This window comes from Aspergillus fumigatus, chromosome 2, assembly GCF_000002655.1.
Source record: "Aspergillus fumigatus Af293 chromosome 2, whole genome shotgun sequence".
NCBI classification, from domain to species: Eukaryota; Fungi; Ascomycota; class Eurotiomycetes; order Eurotiales; family Aspergillaceae; genus Aspergillus; species Aspergillus fumigatus.
In genome coordinates, this window is record NC_007195.1 from 4,269,264 (window position 1) to 4,293,599 (window position 24,336).

The 24,336-nt window shown below is 51.2% G+C and overlaps 9 protein-coding genes across 9 annotated transcripts; 6 read left to right on the top strand and 3 right to left on the bottom strand.

Annotated features, from left to right (window-relative positions):
- Positions 1 to 14: 14 nt before the first annotated feature.
- Positions 15 to 918, bottom strand: AFUA_2G16130 (DNA 5'-adenosine monophosphate hydrolase; the record flags this gene model as incomplete). Its single annotated transcript, XM_750855.1, has 2 exons — positions 15 to 757; positions 819 to 918. The coding sequence occupies 2 exons, from the start codon at positions 916 to 918 to the stop codon at positions 15 to 17; spliced, it is 843 nt and encodes a 280-aa protein (XP_755948.1).
- Positions 919 to 1,232: 314 nt separating this feature from the next.
- Positions 1,233 to 5,583, top strand: AFUA_2G16140 (RNA helicase; the record flags this gene model as incomplete). The annotated part of the gene is made up of 3 exons (XM_750856.2): positions 1,233 to 1,472; positions 1,557 to 5,088; positions 5,161 to 5,583. The coding sequence occupies 3 exons, from the start codon at positions 1,233 to 1,235 to the stop codon at positions 5,421 to 5,423; spliced, it is 4,035 nt and encodes a 1,344-aa protein (XP_755949.1). The 3' UTR covers positions 5,424 to 5,583.
- A 40-nt stretch (positions 5,584 to 5,623) lies between these two features.
- On the bottom strand, positions 5,624 to 8,954 carry AFUA_2G16150 (cyclin family protein). The gene is made up of 4 exons (XM_750857.2): positions 8,598 to 8,954; positions 7,357 to 8,436; positions 6,763 to 7,302; positions 5,624 to 6,699 (listed from the first exon to the last, which is right to left on the bottom strand). The coding sequence occupies exons 1-4, from the start codon at positions 8,607 to 8,609 to the stop codon at positions 6,436 to 6,438; spliced, it is 1,896 nt and encodes a 631-aa protein (XP_755950.2). The 5' UTR covers positions 8,610 to 8,954; the 3' UTR covers positions 5,624 to 6,435.
- A 2,827-nt stretch (positions 8,955 to 11,781) lies between these two features.
- AFUA_2G16160 (putative C6 finger domain protein) lies at positions 11,782 to 15,684 on the top strand. Its single transcript, XM_750858.2, has 5 exons — positions 11,782 to 11,923; positions 12,049 to 12,181; positions 12,382 to 12,540; positions 12,674 to 13,478; positions 13,560 to 15,684. The coding sequence occupies exons 4-5, from the start codon at positions 12,702 to 12,704 to the stop codon at positions 14,847 to 14,849; spliced, it is 2,067 nt and encodes a 688-aa protein (XP_755951.1). The 5' UTR covers positions 11,782 to 11,923; positions 12,049 to 12,181; positions 12,382 to 12,540; positions 12,674 to 12,701; the 3' UTR covers positions 14,850 to 15,684.
- A 33-nt stretch (positions 15,685 to 15,717) lies between these two features.
- Positions 15,718 to 18,643, top strand: AFUA_2G16170 (putative DNA-directed RNA polymerase III RPC4). The gene has a single exon (XM_750860.2). It carries the CDS (start codon positions 16,002 to 16,004, stop codon positions 17,820 to 17,822), a length of 1,821 nt encoding a protein of 606 aa, XP_755953.1. The 5' UTR covers positions 15,718 to 16,001; the 3' UTR covers positions 17,823 to 18,643.
- Positions 18,644 to 18,902: 259 nt separating this feature from the next.
- On the top strand, positions 18,903 to 20,361 carry AFUA_2G16180 (uncharacterized protein). Its single transcript, XM_077804231.1, has one exon. The coding sequence runs from the start codon at positions 19,394 to 19,396 to the stop codon at positions 19,835 to 19,837; it is 444 nt and encodes a 147-aa protein (XP_077659929.1). The 5' UTR covers positions 18,903 to 19,393; the 3' UTR covers positions 19,838 to 20,361.
- Positions 20,362 to 20,586: 225 nt separating this feature from the next.
- AFUA_2G16190 (uncharacterized protein) lies at positions 20,587 to 20,974 on the top strand (the record flags this gene model as incomplete). Its single annotated transcript, XM_750862.1, has 2 exons — positions 20,587 to 20,737; positions 20,817 to 20,974. The coding sequence occupies 2 exons, from the start codon at positions 20,587 to 20,589 to the stop codon at positions 20,972 to 20,974; spliced, it is 309 nt and encodes a 102-aa protein (XP_755955.1).
- A 251-nt stretch (positions 20,975 to 21,225) lies between these two features.
- On the bottom strand, positions 21,226 to 22,037 carry AFUA_2G16200 (uracil phosphoribosyltransferase; the record flags this gene model as incomplete). The annotated part of the gene is made up of 3 exons (XM_750863.1): positions 21,226 to 21,632; positions 21,695 to 21,794; positions 21,861 to 22,037. The coding sequence occupies 3 exons, from the start codon at positions 22,035 to 22,037 to the stop codon at positions 21,226 to 21,228; spliced, it is 684 nt and encodes a 227-aa protein (XP_755956.1).
- Positions 22,038 to 22,433: 396 nt separating this feature from the next.
- AFUA_2G16210 (FluC/FEX family fluoride channel) lies at positions 22,434 to 23,744 on the top strand (the record flags this gene model as incomplete). The annotated part of the gene is made up of 1 exon (XM_750864.1): positions 22,434 to 23,744. One exon carries the CDS (start codon positions 22,434 to 22,436, stop codon positions 23,742 to 23,744), a length of 1,311 nt encoding a protein of 436 aa, XP_755957.1.
- Between the last annotated feature and the right edge of the window lie 592 nt (positions 23,745 to 24,336).

A 24,336-nucleotide genomic window follows, 5' to 3' on the forward strand; every position in this document is an offset into this window, starting at 1 on the left:
GAGACTCCTAAAGCTCAGAGTTTTCTCCATTCGTTGAACTCTGCTTCAAGGTGGCTTTTCAATTCAGCAAACCTATTGCCGAATTCCTTCCCACATCGCCAACATTTGAAGTCTCTCCGTAGATACCCTTCTCTGTCCGGATGCCGTCTCGGATCATCTTTGGCGAGGGGAAAATCCTCGATATCGATAAAGAAAGGTGTCGAAAAGCTATTATAATGCTTCCTGTGCTTTAAGCGATCGCTATACCTGTCCACGGAAATGATATGTATGTGTAGATGGTTCATCGACGGGTGCGCGTGGATGCCACACATGACCTCTTTCTCCCAGTCTCTCCCCTGCGGTAGCACATCAGGCGGCGGGTCTGCATTCAAGGCATCCTGCCTCTCTTTATCCTGGGCTGAATATCTCCCGTACTTGCGTCTCAGCTCGGCTGCGGCCAAAGTGCGAAGCTTTCTCGTTTCGGCCTTGACTTTACTCAGGAACTCTGCATCTTCGAAGGCCTCAAATGGATGGAGCCGCGTTTTAGTTGGGTCACGGGGAAGCAATAGCAAATGTAGGGTAGACTTGGGGAACATGTCATGAATTACAACAAAATCATCGTCGTAGTGTACCACGACGCTGGACGGGTATGACTCTGGCTTTTCGATGTAAGCGCCCAGACCGTCCCGCGCGCCAAACCTGTTCTTGATGTCCGTTTTTGAGGGGGGATGGCTGGTTTGTTTCTGTTGCTTGTTCTTAGGTGATAGAAGCTCTGAGACTGATATTCAAGTCAGTCGTACTTTTGTGGGAAAAAATAGGGGATCAGGTCACGCATGTACAGGCATCTCTTTTCGCTGGCTTCTCTGCCCGTGATTGGGAAGTCGTCGCCTGCGCGGCGTCGGCATGCTCTGTTTCAAGGATCGATGATTCGCCCGACATTGTGATCGCGAATGTATTTGAATTATACAGACTTGCGCCAGAGGGAGCTACCAGTGAACAACCTTAAAGCACCCACAATCGGTTGATTTGTGGCCAAGATCGTCCCCTGCCTGCTTCACTACCATTAGCAAGATGCGGAGAACGGGAAGGGTTGCGAGTCCCCGCAAGCTCCTGATAAAGCGGTTCTAGTGCGGGACAGCTTTTTTTGCCCGCCAGCAAATCAAGACCCCGACAAGTCGCTGCTCGGCATCCCTGCGATTAAATATCCCGAGTTGCTCCACGGGCGTTTGCCGAGTATAAAGCAATATTCACCAATGGGTCCAAAGAAGAAGCCCGACGCCCGTGGAGTCCCCAAGCCTGGGACTAAGCAAGCCAAAGCCGCCGCAGAGCGATTAGCTGAAAACGCAAAGAAAGCGCAGGCCGCCACAGAGGAACCGAAGAAACCATCTGTGAAGGAGGTGATCGGGGGCGCATCATGGACTGGAAAGCTGCCGGTCAATATGCTCGCGGAGCATTGTCAGAAGCAGAAGTGGGAGAAGCCTGAATATACAATGGTGAGTGAATGAGCCCAAAGATTCTAGAGCGCCTTCGTTAGCTGTGCGCGGCAGCGATGCTGACGGCATAACGCACGTTTATAGATGAGAACTTCAGATGGCTATATCTCTTCAGTCATATTGAAACGGATTGATCCAAAGACTCGAGAACTGACCGTACTTCCTCCCATGAAGCCGCCATCATCACACAAGCATTTGGCGGCTCAGCCGACGGCGCTGGAAGCTCGCCATTTCGCTGCTGCCTACGCCTTGTTTCGAGTCTGCAACATGAGAAACCTACATATGATGCTCCCGCCTACCTATAAGAAGCTGTGGAAAGAGGACTTTACCGACTTAAAGAACGCAGATACCAAGGAAGGGAAAGGGTGGATGTACGAAGCCGATCCATTCCTAGCGAAACAAGAACGAGAAACTGCTGCTGCAGAGCAAGAAAAGAAACGAAAAGAGAGAGAAAAGGCGCAGGCGAAAGAGAAGGAGACCGCTGTCGACTTGGGTGTAGGCTCAAGTGGCGAGAACAGAGGAAAAAGGATCTGGTCGCAAGCTCCAAAGGTTGATCTGGGAAATAGAATTCGCCGTGAACTCGAGGAGCTGTTGCGACAGCATACAATCTGGAATCCGTACAACATACAGATTTCGGAGGCTGAGCGCAAAGCTATTGTTGAAGAGTTCCTCGGTTTGGGCTTCCGACGCAGTCATGTTGAAGAGGCTACCGCCGCCTGTAGAGACCGGGAAGAGGTTCTTGAGTGGCTTCTCGTCTACGTCCCGGAGGATGACCTCCCGCGGTGGTGTCTGCCCGAGAGATATACCGCCGGTGTGACTCTCGCCAGCGATGACCTTGGAAGGGAGGCCAAAATCAAACGGCTTGCCTCTTTTGGATATTCAGCTGATCTGTGCGCTCAAACCCTGGATAACAAGCGCGGTGATGAGCTTGCAGCTGCAGAATTTTTACAAAGGACTTTAGTGCACGGTGAAAATCATTCCCTGGACTCATTGTCCGTGGGGGACGAAGATTCTTGGGTGGAGGAGCAGGATACACTCGAAGCAATCTTCGGAGAACGCTACAAACGTTTATCATCCAAAGTCTGCGAGATCAAAAGCGAGGCGCCAAATATTCCTGGATCCCTATCTTTTCGATTTCAAAAGCCCTCTGCAGGTTATCCATCGTCTGTGCCTGTGATCGCCATTCAGGGAACTGGTATTCCGGCTTATATACGGCTCAGCGCGATACGGCAAGCTGTACAATTTGCAGAGGAAAACTTCCTGGGAGAGTCAATGATTTTCAATATAATGGACTGGCTGGAAACACATCTACCAGGGATCATAGAAAATCCAGGCAAACTACGAGATATTTCAACGGTAACGGGCTCTTCTTCATCTGCAGTTGGCTCATTCCCAAGGCTTCCCGTTCGTCAGTCACGGAAGCAAAGCAGAAAGATCGATTGGAATCCGGGTTCACCACTAGGCGTTTCTATTCGAGAAGCTTGGAAGGCCAGGCAGTCCACAACGGCACAGCAAGAAATGACTCGGAAACGCGAGTCTCTGCCTGCTTGGAAAATCCAAGATGCTATTATACAAGCCGTGAATACGCATCAAGTGACGATTATTTCAGGTGAAACAGGAAGCGGGAAGAGTACTCAGTCAGTGCAATTTATACTAGATGATATGATTAAACGTGGCTTAGGCGGCGTTGCGAATATCATCTGCACGCAGCCACGCCGAATTTCAGCACTAGGTCTAGCTGATCGAGTTAGCGACGAGCGATGCACCTCGGTGGGGAAAGAAGTTGGATATATCATTCGTGGAGACTCCAGAATGAGGCCAGGCGAGACGAAGATCACCTTTGTCACTACTGGTGTCCTGCTTCGTCGCCTGCAGTCCGGCAGTGGGCCGGATGGCAACGTCGCAGGTTCTCTGGCGGATGTCACACATGTCGTAGTAGATGAAGTTCACGAACGAAGTCTTGACACCGACTTCCTCCTGGCTCTCTTGAGGGACGTGCTCCCATACCGACCAGATATCAAAGTCATCCTGATGAGTGCTACGCTGGACGCAGAGATCTTCATGGACTATTTCGGGGGTCGTGAGAAAGTTGGTCTGGTGAACATTCCGGGTCGAACATTCCCGGTTAGCGATTATTACTTGGATGATATTGTCCGGTACACCGGTTTTGCACCCGAACTGGCCGAGCGAGGTCTTGACGAAGACGTCATGTCTCCTCCTCAAGGCGATGAATCGTTAGGCAAGCTCCTTCGCGGCCTCGGTATGGGCATCAATTACGAATTGATTGCTTCCACTGTCCGATATATCGACTCTCAGTTGGGAGATCAGCCAGGAGGAATACTGATATTCCTGCCCGGAACGATGGAAATCGAAAGGTGCTTGAATGCGGTGCGGAAAATACCCAATGTTCATCCGCTCCCGTTACATGCGTCCCTGCTCCCGGCAGAGCAAAAGCGTGTCTTCCTCAGCCCTCCCAAAGGAAAGAGAAAGGTCATTGCTGCCACTAACGTTGCTGAGACCTCGATTACCATTGAAGATGTGGTCGCGGTCATCGACACTGGCCGCGTTAAAGAGACTAGCTACGACCCGAAGGACAACATGGTGCGCCTCCAGGAAGTCTGGGCTTCCCAAGCAGCATGCAAGCAACGACGAGGCCGTGCCGGTCGTGTGAGGGCTGGTTCCTGCTACAAGCTGTACACACGCAAAGCCGAATCGAGTATGCCGCAGCGACCAGAACCCGAAATCCGGCGAGTCCCATTGGAGCAGCTGTGCCTGTCAGTCAAAGCCATGAAAGGTATAGACGATGTTGCTACCTTTTTGGCGAGCACCATCACGCCGCCTGAAAGCGTCGCTGTCGAGGGTGCCATAGATTTCCTGCATCGCGTTGGCGCCCTTGATCATGACAGGCTGACGGCACTTGGACGATACTTATCAATGATTCCGGCCGACCTACGCTGCGCCAAACTTATGGTCTACGGCTCCATTTTCGGCTGCATAGATGCCTGCGTCACCATATCAGCTATCCTAACGGTGAAAAGCCCATTCATATCACCCCGCGACAAGCGCGACGAAGCCGACGCCGCCAAAGCGTCCTTCTCCAAATGCGACGGGGATCTCCTCACCGACCTCGCCGCATACCAGCAGTGGTCTGAGCGAACCAAAGCACAGGGCTACTGGCAGACCCAGTCCTGGTGCTCCGCCAACTTCCTCTCGCACCAGACCCTCCGCGACATTTCGTCCAACCGAGCCCAGTTCATCAGTTCTCTCAAGGACGCCGGCATCCTCCCAGTCGACTACTCAGACTCCGAACCCAGTTCCGCCTGGAACCGCAACAACGGGAACAGAAGCCTCCTCCGCGCCATCATCGCAGGTGCCTTCCAGCCGCAGGTAGCCCAGATCTCCTTCCCGGACAAGAAATTCGCCAGCTCCGTGACAGGCACCGTCGAAATCGACCCGGACGCCCGAACAATCAAGTACTTCAACCAGGAAAACGGCCGTGTCTTCATCCACCCAAGCTCCCTCCTCTTCTCCGCGCAGAGCTACTCCGGTGCCGCCGCGTACCTCAGCTACTTCACCAAGATGGCGACAAGCAAAGTCTTCATCCGGGATCTAACTCGTATGCATTCCCATCCCCATCCCCACTCCAAGCAGCCCCCGATAATAGAAGCAATACTGATTGCCTGTCCAGCTTTCAACCCTTACTCCCTCCTCCTCTTCTGCGGATCCATCACCCTCGATACCATGGGCCGTGGTCTCATCGTTGACGGCTGGCTGCGGCTTCGCGGTTGGGCCCGCATCGGCGTTCTCGTCTCGCGACTGCGTCTCATGCTGGATGAAATCATCGCGGCGCGCATTGACAACCCTGGTTTTAGTCCCGCATCGAATGATGTGGGCGACAGGGTGATTGAGATTGTGAAGAAATTGGTCGAGTTTAATGGGTTGGATCAGTAGTTTTGCTTGTGATGGTCGAGTCTTGCTTGGTATTCTTTTCAGCGTAAGTCTTCGGGACTGGCCGGAATAAAGGAGCTGTGCATATAGATTGATTCGACATCGTTTCTGATAGACTTTCATTCCAATCATCCAAATAGATATGCATTAATATGTTCAACCCTCTTCCCTTCAAGATTCTGTGCTATAGAAATTGGAACAGCTATTCAGAAAGTCAAGTCCAATTGTATTCACTAATCACCGTGCCTCTATCCCAGACAATTAATCATGAGCAGTGAGAAAAAAAAATCAGGGCCAAGTCATGACAAAGGGGCAGTGGGATTAGGAGAATTAATATCATTTGGCGTGTTTCGACCACCGAGCATTTCATAAACCATATTGGAATCAAAAGTGAGCATATCAAGGGCATACAGTCATGGAAGAAGATTGACGAAAGAAAAGAGGTAGGAAAGAGGGAGCCGTGAATTAGACAAAGGAAATGCGTCGTGGCAGAGACACTGAAAAGGAATAAACTCATACAATGGCGACCTTGAACCATAACACACCCCTTGTCTCGGCTTGGTTGAGTGGATGCTTTTCATGTGGGACGTTTCAACAAAAAGATCTTGAGGGAAACAACACCACCCGTCTGGTATTTTGTGATCTCTCCAATCGCAGCCATGTTCTACGATGAGGTGAGGAATTGTTCGGAGCAAAGAGTTTTCGGATCTCGTGAGACAATGGAGGTGAGTGATCCATCGAGGAGTCCGTTTCAAGGAGCGGGATGCACTTTTCTCTTCAAGAGTATTCTTCTGTGGTTCTTGCCTCGATGCATGTTAGATCACGATATCGTCATCCACGTAATGATGTCGTTGTAGCTGCAGGAAATGGCCAACTGAGGGTTGGGGACGTTGGGCTCGAGAGAGGAAAGTAGAGAGAAGAATGCTCTCTGAAAGACGGATATGGACGTTAAGGAATTGCGGGCTTCGAATACGTAGAAAGATAAAGGTGTCGTAAATAAGAGAGTGAGCACAGCTTAGACTCGTTTCCAGTGGTGGGCTGGCTCGTAATGTGAGTTGCGCTCGTTGGAGGTAGCTTCTCTTGTCACTTCAGGCAGACAGAACCCCTTCTTGATTTCCGCCTCGGCAAACAGAGAAGCACGCTTGAAACGTTTGTCGGTGTACTTCTCGAAAATGGCTGAGTGATGTTTGCGTGGAATCTCGCAGCATTCGAGGATCAGTGAGACCAGAGGATAGAGTTGAGAGTAAGTGTAACCTGCATAGTGGACATGGGACGGGGTCTAAGGGAGGGGGAGTGTCAGTCGAGGGAAATGATACTATTGCGAAAGGGCGAGTGAACGTACCCAAGTTCCTTTTCTCAGCATCAGCCTGGCAAGACAATGAGCACCTGCGGCCAGAAAGCTCGGAGGACTTCCGACAAAGCGCTCATCCATGATAGTCACCTCCAAGAAGTACTTAGCCAAGGTGCGAGTCTCCAAGTCATAATCGTCAGCCTTGCTAATCTTCCGCAGGAAACTCATCGGTCCAGGCCATCCCAATTCGAACTGCAGCATGCTCAGCATGAAACGCTCGGCTTTCAGGATTTCATCCACCGTATAGCCTCCGTCAACCATGTACACAATCTCTTGGACTGATGGGCAATTGATCTCTTCATACTTCGCAGCAATGAAGATTGCGGTCGCACCTACAAGCTGCAACTTGCCCAGAGACACGATCTTGCTCGAGAGGAAGCGATCGATATAGTTCACACACAAGAAAAGTGTCTCTGGAAGCAGCGAGAACCGATGGTGGACCTGTACAAGCCAGTCCATGAGAACAGAGCGCATGGACCATTGGATTTCTGCTTGATTATCCATGTAATGGGCGTTTGGCAGCATCCTGATCTAGAAGCGGGTCAGTCAGGACGCAAGATCTGTCAAACTGATGGAACAACATACCTCTTGCTCCCGCATGTATTCGAAAATTTCATCACTATATTCAGCGACCATACTAGTGTCCCAGTATTCATCTTCGATGTCTTCCGCTGTTCTGGTAGCTTCGACGACCTGCTTGGCTAAAGCCAGCTCGCGACGCACTTGAGAGTTGTATTTCGGGAACAAAATGGTGGTCGCTCCTCCGGTCGTGTTATCGCCACGAGAACGGTAAGAGCGTGCAGTGACATACCCGTCATCCTCTTCGTTCTCGTCATCTTCCTCATCCCAGTACTCCTCCGGCTCCGACTGGGCTAGGTGGGCACTTGAGGCAGATTCGCGGTGGCTCTTTGGGAGGTCGTCCGCTTCGCTGGTGTTTGCGCAATGTTCATGCAGCTGCTCAATGACCTGCACCTTGCAGTTGTCGTCATCGGCCTTGTATAAGTCTCTGTTTGCCCTGTCGATGTCGTCAGAGTTCACAATGGAGTATTCCTCTGTGTCGTCCGACTGTATCTTCGAATCCTGGATCAACCGAGCATCGTCTTTGGTGATGCCCTGCCCTGTAGCCGGCAATGAAGTAGTGGTACCCTCGTTGTCGTCTGTCACTTCAGTGACGTGTTCCTTGGATGCAGATTCCTTAGTTTCGGCCAGTGGTTCTAGGGTGTCTTTGAAGACTGTGTTGCGCTTGTTCAGCGGCTTCCGGGTATTGGGAGCGTGCTGGGTAATACCCATCTGCTTGGCAGACGGCTCAAGAGCTTTGAGGTTGGAGGCATTATTCACCAAACCTTTCAGACTAGTCATCGACATAGGACGCTGGGCAGGCTGCGAGAGAATGGTCGTTCTTCTGGCTGGGACAACTGCGGGCGCCTTCTCCACGACTTTGACTTGTTTCTTTCCCGCAAGGGAGGCATCATCCCGACTTCCTTTGACGAGATTGGCAGTGTTGCTGACGTCGCCAAATGCAGCCCTTCTGAGACCATTTCTAGTCGTGCCATTCTGAAAGGCCGCTGATAAGGCGGGAGTGGACTTGTTTCGGTGATGGATTGTTTTGTTGCCAGGCAGGGCGACGGGAGCATTCTCGTCCGTACGGACGCGAATCCGTTGGGGCTGCAGAGAATCAGAACCTGTCAGCATGCATAGAGTATCTCGCAAGAGTGATTATAAGTCATTGTCGCGCGTCGAGACTCGCCATTAAGTTTGCAAAACAGTGCCCTTCGTACTGGCGAACAAGCACCTATTTAAAGACAACCAAAGAAATCTTGACGTACCTTTGCATCCATCTCTGACCGCTACAACTCTATCCAGGAAAGGATATGCAATCCTTCACCAGACTATGTAGTATCGTGGTTGTTTGAAGCCTTGAAGTCGCTTGTTTACCTTTTTCCCTTGTCGCTGCGCAGTAGTCGAAAGTACTAAATTATAGCGGAAGTACTAAAGCGCCTTCGTCCCAAACAAACAACAACCGCGCCTTAAGATCTGAGGACGAACTTGACCATAAGGGATAATTGAAAGAAAGTCTGAATCTGAGCAGAGACAAAGGGATCAAGGAGAAAAACCAAAACAAAGGCCACAAGAATTACGAGGGAGGAGGGAGTCAGGCTTTACTGTAGCACCTTCTCCAGGATACCTTACTGCTGCAGTAACCGTACCTTACCTAAGGCCTGCCCGCCTTCCTTACATTTGTTGGTGAACAATAAACAACAACCTTACCGGGAGGGACTAGACCATCTTGGGTTTAGCTCGGTTACCTCGTTGCTGCGGCATGCTTATGTCAGATCCCTTTATTGTGGATTCTCCTATTCTGATCTGTTTGCACTGTTTGGCTTCCCTCGGCGCTTTTCTACGCTCCAATGACATCATGCTACACGTCTCCCCGCCAACTCTCCTCCAGACAATGATAGCCAAAAATCCGACAACTACGAGAAAATGATAGGTCCTGCCCAGAATTTTACATCCTTTGAAATAAGCGACATGTTTTCTTATATGTACTGTTGACTAAATCTCATTGTTGGTGCAGAATGAATAGCAGATTTCTGCAAACCTACCCACGCGGCAGCAGACGCGAAATCTTCGGCTACTGAACGCGAGGTCACATGATCCCACATCCCCAGTGTCCGCACTGGGATTCGGCACTCCTTACCAGGTTGTTGGACAAAGAAGCTGCCCATTGGGGCTAAAATAGATTTGGAAGCTCAGACTCGAAAGCTGCGATCAGATCTATCGCCATTCATGACCCGTTCATCATCAGCAACTTGTAATGCCAACTGCGCCGTAGAAAGCCAATAAGTCCAGTATCTGTAGCAGAGCTTGAAATGGACCTGGGCGTAGTGAACCTACGAGATGATCTTCGATGTTTTCTTTTGCGTTGTCAAGATTCTTCTTGGACTCCAATGGCAGTTCGCTTGTTCAGTTGTCCTCGCCGTTTGCACCCGTTCCAACAGCCACCGACTCCTCAATGTGGGACGCGGATCCGGCGGTACCTATCACGAACAAGCGGGATTGCCAGGTTTTCTACCTAGGTACCTGTGAAGCGCACTCTAAAGTAGAGAATGCGAATCTCTCAATTAGCTAGACTTAAACGCAGCCAGAATTGAAAATTTAGAATCGCAAGCGCAAGGCGACTCTCTCTATCAAGCTACATATGCAGCCTTGCAAACTCGCCGTGGCGATATGCGAGTCCAATTGCAAACGAGAGCCGGATGGCGAAGAAGGTGGAAACAATGATAATAATGGGCAAACTTTCGGTGTGCCCTTGGACTAGCGACTTGACAGTAGATAAATCAATAATCACCCGCGCCATTGAAAACCCCGCTTTCGCTGTCGGAAGGACGACGTTAAGAAGAGATGTCTGTCTTGTCGCTGTCATTTTGATTTTCCAGAAGCTCTCTCAAGGGACTCCCAGGTAGAATCTGAAAGATCGGCTACACATGATCTGGATGCTTAACAAACCGGAAGCACCCTGCTGCCACCAGAGTCATTCTATGCCAAACGAAAATACCTAAATCCTTTTGTCGCATTCACTCATGAAACAAATTTACCTGCAAAAAGGGAGTATCCCGCCATGATTCAGTAGTCATCCTACCCAAGTTGAGCGAGCTCGTGGCCAATCCTACGAGGGCCTTGGGAAGACAAGGATTTCCGTAAGCGCAACAATTTGCAAAGCTCTAAAACACAATAAACGATCACAGATGGAAACTCAGTCCAAGCTTGATTGTGCTTGACAGAGTGGATGGAGTTTGGTGGTTGTTGCAATGATCCTCATCCTTGCGCAGCCCACTCTGGCAATGACTCTGTTCCGAGGAGGGGTACAGAGAAGTCTGGACAAACGTAGATCATGAAACGAGGCAACAATTGGGCCTTGTCGCCTGCTTGGCTGTGGTGGCTACCCTTGTCGCAGTCATCATCACTTAATTTGACTAAGAGTGACTGAATGAAAGAACCGGGTTCTTACCCTTGACGAAGTCCTCTCTCTCGCCTCTCCTGCTACGAATAAATGAATGCAGATCGATCCATGCGCTTATCCCCATCGGAGCATTGATAGAGTCGTCCGATGCTCATAGCGGAAGATCAAGCGCTGAAGCGCTTGAGACCGAAATAGTCAATCACCTTATAGTTTCAAACCGAAAATATTCTCTAGATATCCCGTGGTTGAATAAATGTTGTCATGATGTAGACAGAATGGTAGACCCCTCTGTGTGAATGCGTCTGGTGATAACTTATCCCGAGCTATCTTATTTCGTTCACAAGCACCGACAGGTGCTTTTCTATTTACCAGTCAGGTCGCCATGCTGGAAAGATACTCCCCTTCTCAATCAATAGTAGTTGGACAGGATGGAGGGGGGGAGCTTCTAGGTGTCATTCGACGTGGCCGCGGTGAGGATGTGCCAGCCAACGAATCGACAGCCACTTAGATGGATCCCATCCGTCTTGTTCCTTTCTGCTCACCCCATAAATCCAACCAGTCATGCAAAGCACTGAAAGGACAATGAAAGGATTGAATTCGAGGAGAATCCTGATGATACCGAGTCGTAGGAGAGAGTGCGACTGAAAGTCGGATGGATACCTTGGCCGCTTCCTCTGCGCCAGTATCTGATTTCGAGGCAATTCCATCAGTCCGACTCTATCGTCATGTTCAATGCTGGGTAACAACATCGAATTTTGTGCATTTGTCCCTCTACATATTATCATTAGAAGATAGCGACTCGTAAAGAGCCATATCTATAGCACTATATCTTTCGCAGTGACTTTCTGATAATAGACGGTCTTGCGCATCCAGTTTGCGACGAACAACCCATATCGCAATGCGACTCAAAAATAAGAATATATGAAATATCAAAATAGGTTCAATCAATAACACAAATAGTTTTCGCATGTAAAAACATGAATTAGATTCATCCTCCATGGCAATCTTGTATTAAACTCATGGATTACCGGCGAACGCAGGTCACCGACCCCAATGCCCATTTTCGCTTTAGGTGAAACCATCGTACACTCGCACCCACTTCTTCTCTCTCTTCAACCGCTGATCTCGAAACCCAACCAGTTCCCTCACCTTTGTTCGACACTTGCATTCGATCCATCTATAGGTTTATAGGTGAGCCCCGATCTTCATCGTCTACTTTGAGTCTTATTTACAATCATTCCATTCCCCCCATTGTCCGACTCTTCCTCTCCTGATCCATCCACCTGCCGGATGCCACCGCTGACATACAGCCCAAGCGCTTCTTTGTAGAAGACTCATCCACCATCCATCTACTGCGACATTCGACTACGGCCATCGCCTTCATCGTTCGTTGCCGCTAGAACCGGTAGATGTGTGCGATCCTCGATGAATAAGTTTGACTCGTGATAGGTGTGTCTTTGATACTGTCCATCTTCTTCCGAGATACCCTGGGCTTGTTCCCTCTCCTCCAAGTCTGCACTCATCGAGATTCGAACTAGAACTGGGTATCACTAAAGATTCAAGTGAATGCCTTCTTCAGTCATTTATAAATTTTCTTGATGGCTTCTTTTGCGTGAATTGTGCTGACCCATATGGTATGTTTCCTTCAGGTTCTCAACCGGTTTTTCCCTTTTCCAGTCGCTGTCGGCTGTTGCGACTTGGCCCCCCTCACCTCCATCCAACCACGACCCCCTTCGCCATCAATCATAGCGTACAACGATCGCGGGTGATCTGTGTTTTAAATAAACCCTTCTGGTTCCTTCGTCGTGGTAGGTTTGGACGGAATTTGCCCATACTCTCGTCTCCCTCCTCCTGCCTTTCTCTGCCCCCACTACCCTCACCATCTGGACGGGCCCTCCCATCTCAGTCGAACAGCCGATTGATACAAATCTCTCGATGTAGCAATAGGGTGGTACCTGTTCTCTACATCATGCAGGCAGCCTATCACGAACATTCCTCGCCTCATGGGGAGCCCTCCGCCTATACCGAACATATGGCCCAGGACCAGACCCACAAGGCCCCCATCCCCAAGAACGTTGCCTTTGAGCTTTTGCTTGACGAAAATTCCAAAGTGCGGGCTCGGATACCCATGCGGGTACAGATATATCCTCATGATACGACGGATTCAATCGTGACTACCGTCAAGAATTTCTATGGCATCTATGACGGTGCCGCCAGTGGTGTCAGCTTTGAGGATGAAAATGGCATCACCCTCATCGCAAGGTATGAAAATCTACGGAATAACATGACCGTCTATGTGCGGGTGATTCCCGTTCAAGCATACTCGGAAGGCTACGGGGATCGCTACTATGGCGTCTCAGTAGAGGGTCGCAAACGTCCCAATCTTGGCGAGCCTTTCCAGATGGGGCCGGCTATGCAGCCGGCGCAGGTCTTGGAGCATAATCAACCGCCATCCAGGCCTAACTCCAGGCTTGCTCGTAAGCGCAGCATGTCACCTTCCGGTAGAAGCCGTCGGAGCGCCTCTCAGAATAAGCAGCTCTCCAGAGCTGGCAACAAGAGCAGGGGTTCCAGCACTCATGGCAGCTTTCATGATGACGGAGCCTCCGGCTACAGTGACAGCGAAGGCGGCTATGGCTCCGTGTCTGGTGCGAAGAAAGCCCGCAGCGAGCAGTTCGGTAGCTCAGATATTAGCATGGAAAATATACTCCATGACGGTCGCCGGAAGCGACCCAAATTTGAAAGCTCGGTAAGACAGCTGAAAATGCCTGCTTCTTGACTTCCTCTTGCCAATGCAACCGCACTTGCTAACTCGATCATTTCTCTTCAGGAATTGCCCCTGTTTGTTCCTCCTCAGGTTCCTCTGACAACCTCCACCTCATCGATCTCTCCTCAACGTCGCTCAGTCGGCCAAGAAGGGGCGATCTCGCCATTCGCTCGGCCCAACCAACGTCCTTACAATCAACAACAGCCGCTACCATCTCCACAAAGCTATGGCCACACTGAGCAGACATATACAATGAGTTCCGCTCAGAACCCGATGTACGCCACTCCGGCGATGCCTGACCATGGTCATCGTCTGCGCGACCGCGCGACCGCACAGTCGTCTGGACAGCACAACAACGCCGCCGGCCGGTATAATGGTCCAGGTGTCCTTCCAACTCCTGATCCCACCATTGCTAGCTGCATATCCGATGAGGATGTGGCAATGCAGCTGATCCGGCTGGGAGACGCTTCGAATTTCTCTCATGGTCGAACATCGGCATCTACATTAGACGATGCCTTCAGCGGTGCTGCTGACGCTGCTTCCTCCACCGGCGCCACCAGCGATGGTGAAGACTACAGTGAGGATGACGATGATTTGCCGGCACGGTCTAGACAGAAGCTCGATTCGAGCCCAATGCTTCCCCCTGGCACCACTAAACGCACTCACAAGCGCCTTGACGATATCCTGCCCAGTTTCGACAGCTCCGACGGCAGCTACGACGGTATGGACGAGGACTACCAACATGAAGAGCTTAATGACAGTCTAGTCAAGAGCGAGCTGGACGAAGATTCACTTTACAGAGAGTCTACACCTAAGCCGAAGAAGGCTAAGACTCGGCCGACTAGTACAGCGTCGACCAAACCGCGTGTGTCCAAGACAGCCCCCCCACGCCAAGGCAAGAGTGGAAAAGCTTCTTCGACCGCGGTGGCTCGTAAGGTCAAGTCGACGACCACTGTGGTGAGTCAGAAGGCTGCACCGCTGTCGCAGATCGTTACTCCTACCCCTGCCCGCAAGGCCTCTACATCCTCCGTCAACGGTCAAACTCAGCTTGCTGCGGACGAAGAGGACCTTTCAACCAAGCCACGCTGTCAGCGATGCCGCAAGAGCAAAAAGGGCTGTGATCGCCAGCGACCTTGTGGTCGGTGCAAGGATGCCGGTATTGGCCTCGAAGGCTGCATTAGTGAAGACGAAGGAAACGGTCGCAAAGGTCGTTATGGTCGCCATATGGGCGTACCAGTTAAGAAAGCCCTTGACGCAACCTCCCCCGCGAGCAATGAGTCTCAATTGATCAGCACCATGCCTATGCCTTCCTCATCAGCTATAGCCGACAAGAACAAAAAGCGCAAGCGTTAGATCATATGTACTTGCATGTAATCACCGTCTTCGCTCATGGCATCTCATTCTTTTCGGACCACCTGCATCTGTCTTCGACAGCAACAAAGCGCTTGGATGATGTTGTTCTCGACGTGCTATCTTCTATGATCCTCTTCAACAACAAGAGGATCTAACTCTCTCGTCTCTCATTCACCGACACTTTTCCGCTCCCTTATAGCTTGAAACCTCCATGCTTTACCGCATCTACAATACAAACATTTACATCCCAAGTCATATAGAACAACCCTCAAAAAGTGAATCACCGCGCGGACTCGGTACCGATATTTAACCATTGAGTCGACAACGGTTTTCTACCGTATCCGTGCTACGAGCGCTAGCGCTCCTTACATTCTCTCCATCTCGCAGTCCGTGTCCTGTTGCCATTTTCGTTTTACGTCTCTGCTGTTTATCATGGATAGTCTAGCGAATGAACTGAGCGGGTTGATTATCTGGCTTTGTTTGATCTTTTGGCGTTCGTGTGCTTCCTTCTGCTGCAGACACCTTGGCTCAAGGGTTACCTCCACTCATTTATCTACACTGAAGTGCGTTCTGACAAGTTAAGTCTGTTCAGTTGCTGTTTTCGATTTATTTCACCTGCCTTGCCGGATTTGAACTTCAGCCTGAGTGTGAGGTCTAGTATCGTTGAGTAAGGAATATATATTGTTTGCTTTTGACCTGATTCAAGGTAGCTTAAATTCGTAGGAGCGGTTTCTGAGACATCGAACCTTTGTTATAGTCCTATTCATTCGGCCAGAATATTCATTCTCAAAGAATCTTGCATTATATGCTTGATGATCAATGTGCGTGATTTATAGTAGTCGAGCTCATCTTAAATCTCATATTGCTGTATTCGGACTAGTGGTGGTTGTCAACTCCACATGCAAGCGCTAGACGCGCGCTTCTTTTTTTTTCCCGCTTAGACTTGGACTCCACAGACAAGCTCACCAGCTCACTCATTTTCACAGTTTCAATTTTGAGTATCTTTTCTCTATTGATATACTTTCTTTTATCAAGCAAATCAGGGGAAACACCTAGATCCTCGCTCTGGTGCCTCATCAATGTACTGATTCCTCCGTTCTCTCCCTCCGTTGAAGCACACACCTCGTGCGCGCCCAGATCCGCTGAGCAATCATGCCTCCCAAATCCGTCCGTCGAGGCGCAGCAGCAGCAGCAGGACGAGGAGGAGGAGGAGGAGGAGGAGGAGGAGGAGGAGAAGGAACAGCTCCGCGACAAACCACCAGCGAAGCCGCATCAAATACTCCTACTGGATCCGCCGCATCCACACCCCAACCGTCCACTGCAGTCGGTACACCGTCCACACGAGCACCCGTGCAGCGCCTGCAGACTCTGAAAAAGCGCACACCCTCCGGAAGCATCGGACCCCCCGCGAGAACTCCCGCTGCGACAACGCCAGGAAATGGAGAGCCGACGAAACCGATACTGAAGTACAAGCCTCGCGCTGTGGGACGGCGCAGCAAAGAGGAGCGAGATGCGATTGAGAAGCTGGAGGCGGAGCGGAATCGGGAGCGATTGGCTGAGGTGGCGGCCATGAGGCGGGGACGGGGAAATCTGCAGCGAGGCAGAGGAGGCCCCGGGCGAGGACGCGGGGGTCCGCTTGGAGGCGGGCGACGAGGCCGTGGTGGGCGGTTTGAGCCGGATTCGCGAGCGTCGTCTATGTCGCGGAGTCGGTCGGTTATCGATATAGCTAGTGGTTCCGCTAGTCGCCATGTATCATCGGACGAGAGTGATACGGAGACTATACTTCCCATTGACCAGATCGAGGTCGATAGCGATGAGGAGTTGGATGATGTCGCGGATAGCAAGAAGGGAAAGCTTCCCTTGCGGTATGCGAACCGAGAGAAGGGCCTTCGGCCAGTTCGTGTTGAGCGCCGCGAGCACGAGGAACGGGTGGTCAGTGTCAACATGGAGTCGAGCACGAGTAAACCGGCCGAAGCTGAAACAAAGGCTGAGGATGAAGTGGAGGAAGTTGGTGCAAAGAAAACGAGACCCGAAGACGATTCTCTCTTCGTGCGGGACGATGATGTGATTGAGCCACAGGTGAAGGAGGAACCTATTGATGACGACCATCCAATGATTGATGTCGTTCCCCATGTCGGCGAAGCAACGCACGATGATGGCTTTCTTCCAGCGCAAAAGGTCAAAGTCCGCAGACGACTAACTCCCAAGACTCCCGAGCCGGAACCCGCACCCGCACCCGCACCTCCGTCGAAACCTGCTGTGGCCAAGGATCCGAGAAGCCTGCTGCGTACAAAGGAGGATATTGAGGAATATGAGAGACATGCCAAGGACCTTGAAGCCATACTGGAACTTCTTTCCGTGGAGCCCAAAGAATCCAGAGCAGAGCGATCGGAGCCGGCTGAAGCGGCTGAGGTCTCAACAGAAGCACCCGAAACGGCAGTAAGTGACAAAGAGAAAGAAGATAAGGCTGAGGATGCCGAGGAGGACGAGACCAAGGATAAACTGGCGGGTCAGCTGTTCCTTATGCAGTTCCCTCCCATGACACCCAACCTTATCGTCCCGGGCACTGGCGGCAGCACGGAAGAGGCTGCTACGGAAGAAACGCAGGCTGTCCCCGGAGCCACACGATCAGGCGAAGCCGCCGTCAAGCTCGAAAGCGGCGAATTGGAGATTCTGGACGGAGCGGACAGGACCACAAGCAAGCAGCCGTCCAAGATCCTCACCGCGGCGGACTGGCAGCTTCGCGCCGGACGAGTCGGGAAGCTGAATGTTCACAAATCCGGCCGAGTCACGATGGACTGGGGCGGGATCAGCTTCGAGCTCGACCGGGCTACATCGGTCGACTTCCTCCAGGAGGCTCTTATCGTCTCGGCGCCGGAAGAGGGCATTCCAGAGGAAGAAAACCGGGTATGGGCCATGGGGCAGCTCAGTGGCAAGTTCACTGTCACGCCTGACTGGGAGAAGATGCTTTAGACGGGGAATTTTGGCGCAACAAGAGAGCATTAGACACTGTCTGCGATTGCCATGGCTATGTCTACGAACGTCTTTATTCTTTTTGGGGGGCTTGACTGTGTGCATAGGGTAGCGATTTTTTTTTAGAACATGTACAATGCATGATTACGGCCATTAGATTTTCAAAAGCTTTAGCTAAAAATGGGAGAGAGTCGACGAAACACTGCACCAGAAATGCCCTGCATCAGAACAGGATGATTACCAGGCAAGCAGTAGCAGGGTGAAGCGCGGGATTCTATGCTAGCAAATCCGATTCTACGGACCTGCATGTTCGTTTCTACTAGAGCCAATTCGCTGAAGTTTGATTTACTTCGCGATCACCACAAGGACAGTATGCATACTAATCATTGAAATCGCTAGTGTATCGACCTCAATGGCATCTCCGTATTTCTGCTATTTATGGAAAGGTGATAGTGGTACGAAGGCAAGCGAACTTGCTGGAATTGAACGGAAGTGTGGCCAGCTGCAGCCATGCAGATAGTTCGAATACCTTATTCTTCTACCAGGAGTCCTGAGAGGAAGAAGCGTGACATAAATAAAATTCGTGCCTATCCACTAAGTAACTTTGTGGAGGACAGAACGGAGTTCCGGGGTACGGGGCGTATAGATATTTCTACTCTGTATATAGGTATCTCTTGATGGCCAATTGCTGTGACGATTCATGACTTCTAAATATGGCGAGATGACGGCAGATACATTTTTACATCACACGGGCGTGGACCCTCCAGCGGTCCTGACTGGTCGCTTTTCTGCCTTGGCATGAAACCAATGGGGAATAGACCCGCAGCCACCGTCGCAGAAACTAACCCCTAATCCTCGCATTATGATTGGCTGCAAATTATTGATAAGCTTCTCAAGTCTTGCACGAGGCAACAATCGGCCATCACTAGTCCCAGACCGTGCTAAGACGGCTGGTAGCCACCAATGGAAACCCAGGGAAAATAAAGCCTCGCAGGTGATCACCCCACCTATTGAAAGGCCCCCACCCCCCTTTTAAGTGAGCGTGCGTAAATGCTAATTTCGATTTTAATTAAAGGTGGACGGATATTGTGGTTCTGGACCTCTCATTTTTCATCTTGAGCGGTTTTAGTCCCGTTTCTAGTCCGCCTCCTGGACGACTGCTTGCTGCTCCTTTGTTTTCGTGCGTTTCCTTGATTCTCTTCTCTCTCTTCCCTTTGTCCGTCTTCTGTTGTCTGGTTTGCCTTCCAAAGTTCTAATCCCCTTGTGTGTGCGTGTCCGTTGGGATCTGTTGCTATTCACTTGAGTGTCGTCTCTTCTTGCCCATTGTCTCGGGTATCGCACCGTTCAGGAGACGCAAGTCGCTTGTTTAGTACATAGTGTACCTCGACTCGCACAGGCGTGAATCTCGACAACGACCTCGATCACCAATTCAACCTCGCAACCGGTCCTGTAAACTTGTCGTCCTTTAAAAACAGCATCAGCAGCGGGTCAGGAGCAGCGACTATCGCTAGGCTTACCGAACGTCGACACCCTAGTACCGCTCAACCAATCCACTACAAGTCACGATCAATATGAAGATATCCAACATCGTGCTCTGTCTTATCCCGTCTGTGGCTCTGGCAGCCGAGTCTGAGCAAAAGCAAGCCGTTGCTCTCCCGCCCTCAGCACACAACCTACCCTCCGCTTCTTCGCCAGAACTTACTGCGCCCTCGAGTATTGAAGACCTGCAAAGTGACCCACGGATCTACGATCAGTTCGGGAATGATATTACTCCAAGTCCGGACTACCCTGTTGTGGCAGTCATCCCCAGTAAACAGAGGGTACCAATGTCTGTCTTTGAAGGTCAACCATCTGAACCCGCCCACGGATCTATCGAACTGCGCTCATTGGAAGCATCATCTGGATCGACCAAGTCGCTGAGAGCACGGAGTGAAGGCACACTCGGGCAAACACCTTGGATCGGTATGGCTATCGGGTTAACTTGCACGGCCTTGGCGGCGGTGATGCTTGGGTGACTGAATCCACGATTCCGGTTTCTTCTATACATACAGCCGACTTCTCTGCTTTGCGCTGGACATTATGAGCACTCCTGCATTATCGGAGTTTTGTTTTCTTCTCTTTCCCGGATCTGAGCTGTCTGGTTTGGCTCGTTTGCTACCAGCGCCGCATACATTCGCCGCGGCCTGCGGGAGCCTCCTTCAAAACGAAGCGCACATCCGTGGCCTATGTTGTTGATTTCTCAATATTTTCTTCTTTTCACCTGCATTGACATACCCTCACTGATATAGACTGGGTTGCCGATCTTATTGGCGGAACGTGTACATGATACCTTATATTGCTCTTCTTGTGGTTATAACCAAGGCGTTTTCTTTTTCTTTTTTCTATTCTTTTCCCTTTTTTTTCTCTCTCCTGATGGATATTGATATGGCTGATTGCAGGTGGGAAGACAACCAATGATGTACCTACTACTACTGCTTAATTCTGCCATCAAGGCACGATTACAATGATGATAGCTAATATCACTTGACATCTTGTCCAATCATTCCACGTATTTCCGGTTCTTTGTTTGCTTCATATCCAAAATACGAGAAAGAGGCTGAGCTGCAGATCGACAGCCGGCCAGCCTTATTCTCCTCTAACCTCCACAGACAGCTCTCTTCCATCGATTCTTTTCGCAATCGCGCCCAAAACCATCCGATATTCTATAACCCCCACAGAACAGCAAACCATCAGGTTGTCGGTCCTCAGATCGAAGAACGAAAGAATGTCCACACCAAACAACACACCTCCATACACACCCATGCCCTCCCTCGGTCACGAGCTAGGCGTCATGTTCGGTTTCATCGTCGCCTGTTTGCTAATTATGGCAGTGTACACCTATTTCTGGCGGGGTATGGCCATCAATCCCACCCACCGTTCCCCACATTCCATACTCTAAACCCCACGCTTGTGTTTCAAATCAGAAGAGACTCTGGCTAATAAATATCCATGAAGCTGCGGACCGCCGCGACAAGCAGCGGGATAAGGATCGGCAGAGGGAGCTTGCGCAGCGGGCGTTTCGGTACGAGCGCTTCCGGGTGGGAGGTCCGCGGGAGAAGATGCAGAGGGACATTGGGGCGCCGGGAGGAGCTGGAGGTACGGAGATGAGATGAGGGGTATCGGTGATGATTTTGATGCAGTTTATGTTATGTTTGTCAAAAAAAAAGGGAAAAAAAATGGGATAATGGGTGGAAGAAGGTCTACGGGTTGGTTGGTCAATGACGAGGGGCGTTGATGGTAGGAAGTACTCATATGGTCAATTTAAATGGGATATTTCTGTCTGTCTACCATGCTTTGATGCGATGTGACGCCACTTCATCTGAATGCGGTCATTACCGCTGCTAGGACCCTGCAACTGCGCCTACTACTTGCCAATAGCAAGAAACAAGCGGTCTCCAATATCTCCCACCCCAGGCACAATCATCCCCCGCTCATCGCACTGCTCGTCGACGGCACCCACCCATACTTCTACGCCCTCGGGCCAGCACTCGGCCGCACGACGAAGCCCCGGCTTCGAGCCGAGAACGCTGAGCATGATTACCCGCTGCACCCCCCATTCGCGGAGGAGCTGGATGGCGGCCTCGGCCGTGGCGCCGGTCGCGATGATGGGGTCGAGCAAGATGGCGAGGGTGGCAGCGGTGGAATTGGTAGGGGAGTCGGGGCGCAGGAACGGGAGGTTATTGTAGTATTCGACTGGTTGGAGGGTGAACTTGTCACGGAAGAGGCCGAGATGGTAGATGGGGACGGTGGTCGGGAGGAGGTCGTTGATAGCTTGAGCATGGTTCAGCAGCAGTTCGCAGTACGCCTATGGTCAAGAGAAAACATAGGGATACCCTCAATCATGCCCAATCCTGATCGGAGAATAGGCACCAAGGCCACGTTAGCTGGGTCAATTGTCGTCGTCTCATACTCAATGCCCAGCGGGGTTTTGTCCTGTGGTAGGGAGTCAGATTAGATTGGTTTACGGTATTGGAGCTCCTGATCAGGAAGAATAACCACCTTTCCCCCACTGGCAGCCTTCAACCCGGCAGCAAAGGCCTCAACCCCTAAAATGGTTGCAATATCATGCACCAGGCTGCGAGTCTCGCGAGGAGAGGTGGAATGCGACCGGAGCTGGGAGAGCTTGGCCTGGAGGCAGGGATGGGAGGAAACATGGACATTGGAGGGGAGCGTCATCTTGGATTCAAGTGACTAGTTACTGTGAGATGCAGAAGTGAAGCAGATAACGAGGAGGGATTCGAGGAAGGGATGAAGAGGGGGATAGAGAGGGGCTGATGAGTTGTATCGCTGTCGGAGTTTGAATGAGCTGCAGTAAAGCATGCCGCAGGAAGAAACAGCTGCTTAGCCCCCCTCATCCGCTCCTCTCCATCTGTCCTTTATTCCTCGTTATTTTCTCTTCTCTATAGAGTATATCTCTGCTGACATGCCAACGAGATGGATCAATGACATCTTGAGGTCTTATCAGACATCTCCAAGGAGTGTCTCTCTCTGATAAGAACAGACCCACCAGTCTCTTCAGTTCTCTTGGCATTAGGCGTGTCTCGTCAGGACCTTGAAAAAATGATAACCAAAATGCCCACGCAGCAATCGTCCCAAGACCAGCCCGCTGGTCTTTCTGAAAGTACTGCTCTACCTCCTGCTTCTTCAGACCCTCCTCAGCGTCAGTCCTGGTCATCCACCGGTTGCGCGCTGCCTCCCACCACCGAAAAGCCTCCCTCGGCTCCCATCGAACCTACGCCCGCAAAGGACACTCCCACCATACAACCACACTCTAAACATGCCACTCACCTCTTCACACTTTCATACCTCGTCTTCTTCTCCATCTTCGGTACCCTGGCCAGGCTGGGCCTGCAAGCGCTCACCTTCTATCCCGGCGCGCCCGTCATAACCGGCGTCCTATGGCCCAACGTGGGCGGCTCCCTCCTGATGGGTTTCTTCCTTGAAGACAAGAATCTCTTCCGCGAAGAATGGAGTCAACCGCCCCCTCGTAACCCCAGCGAAGACAGCGACGCTGCGCGCCAATACGCACAGAACCATAAATCGGTCAAGAAGACCATCCCGCTCTACATCGGCCTCACCACCGGCTTCTGCGGCAGCTTCACCTCATTCTCCTCCTTCATCCGTGATGTCTTCCTCGCCCTGACAAACGACCTCCCCGACCCCTCCGTCTCATCAATCACTTCCCGAAATGGCGGTTACAGCTTCATGGCCCTCCTCGCCGTCCTCCTCACCACCGTCGCCCTCAGCCTCTCAGCACTCATCTGCGGCGCCCACCTCGCCCTCGCCTTCGACGGCTTCACTCCATCCTTCCCCTTCCGTCCCACCCGCCGCGTCATCGACCCGCTCTTCGTCCTGCTGGGCTGGGGCTGCTGGCTTGGCGCCGTCTTCCTAGCTATCTGGCCACCAGATCGCTCCGGCAGCAGCATCAATGCCCCAGACACCTGGCGCGGGCGCGCCGTTTTCGCCATCGTCTTCGCCCCGCTCGGCTGTCTCCTGCGGTACTATCTTTCGGTCTACCTCAACCCGCGCGTGCCTGCGTTCCCGCTGGGGACTTTTACCGTGAATATCTTCGGCACGATCGTGCTGGCCATGTGCTTTGATCTGCAGCGGGTGGACGGGGTCGGGACTGTGATTGGGGCAGATGCGCGCTCGGCGCCGTATGCGATCCTCACGAGTTGTCAGGTGCTCCAGGGCGTCATGGATGGCTTCTGTGGCTGTGCGACGACGGTGAGTACCTGGGTGGCGGAGCTGAATGGGCTCAGTCGACGGCGACAGGCGTATGTGTATGGTGTCGGAAGTGTCGCCGTTGCACTGGGGTTTTTTGTGGTGATCGTGGGATCGCTCGGCTGGACTCGGGGTTTCGTCGACCCTGTCTGTACATGATGGATTGACTCATCGACAGCTCTTCTGTATATTTTCATTCAGAATCTCCTCTCCATGTCAAATCAAGATTGTCCACTCTTACGATAGATAGGCAGCTACGCAGACTCAAGGGTATCCCCGCTAAACGATGTATTTCTTTTTGCACGGAAATTACCTATAGTACAGGGTACTACGACGATAGAGCATGTCCAAGATCAAGCAAGTCAACAAACAAATAAACATTAACGCAGGCAGAAAGCCAAAAATGCACAGACGCAAACATGCAAGCGCAAAAATGAAGAACGGCTCGACTTAGAGAGGAGAGACGCGAAAAGACATCAACAATCTTGCGGGGATAGCGTAAACACATAACGATTCAGAACGATTCTAACTCAGCGCAGGCATTAAAAAATGCAAAAAAAAGGGTGGTGAAAAGAATAGAAAGTATAATAGTAAGAATCAATAGTGGTTTGAAGGAGTGTTTGAAGAGAAAGTGGAGAATAAAAAGGAGGTCAATGAAGTATATAACGAACAAGGTATCAATATGGTTCAGGGACAAATCAAATCGGCAGATTGACCACAAACATGCTGATGCGCACTAGGAATTAAGGGT

Coding starts and splice junctions, on each gene's coding strand:
- AFUA_2G16180 (XM_077804231.1), top strand. CDS start 19,394: ATGAAGATATCCAACATCGTGCTCTGTCTTATCCCGTCTGTGGCTCTG.
- AFUA_2G16160 (XM_750858.2), top strand. CDS start 12,702: ATGCAGGCAGCCTATCACGAACATTCCTCGCCTCATGGGGAGCCCTCC. Junction 13,479..13,559: donor GACCCAAATTTGAAAGCTCG/GTAAGACAGCTG, acceptor ATTTCTCTTCAG/GAATTGCCCCTGTTTGTTCC.
- AFUA_2G16150 (XM_750857.2), bottom strand. Junction 7,303..7,356: donor AATACATGCGGGAGCAAGAG/GTATGTTGTTCC, acceptor ACCCGCTTCTAG/ATCAGGATGCTGCCAAACGC. Junction 6,700..6,762: donor TGCTGAGAAAAGGAACTTGG/GTACGTTCACTC, acceptor CCCCTCCCTTAG/ACCCCGTCCCATGTCCACTA.
- AFUA_2G16170 (XM_750860.2), top strand. CDS start 16,002: ATGCCTCCCAAATCCGTCCGTCGAGGCGCAGCAGCAGCAGCAGGACGA.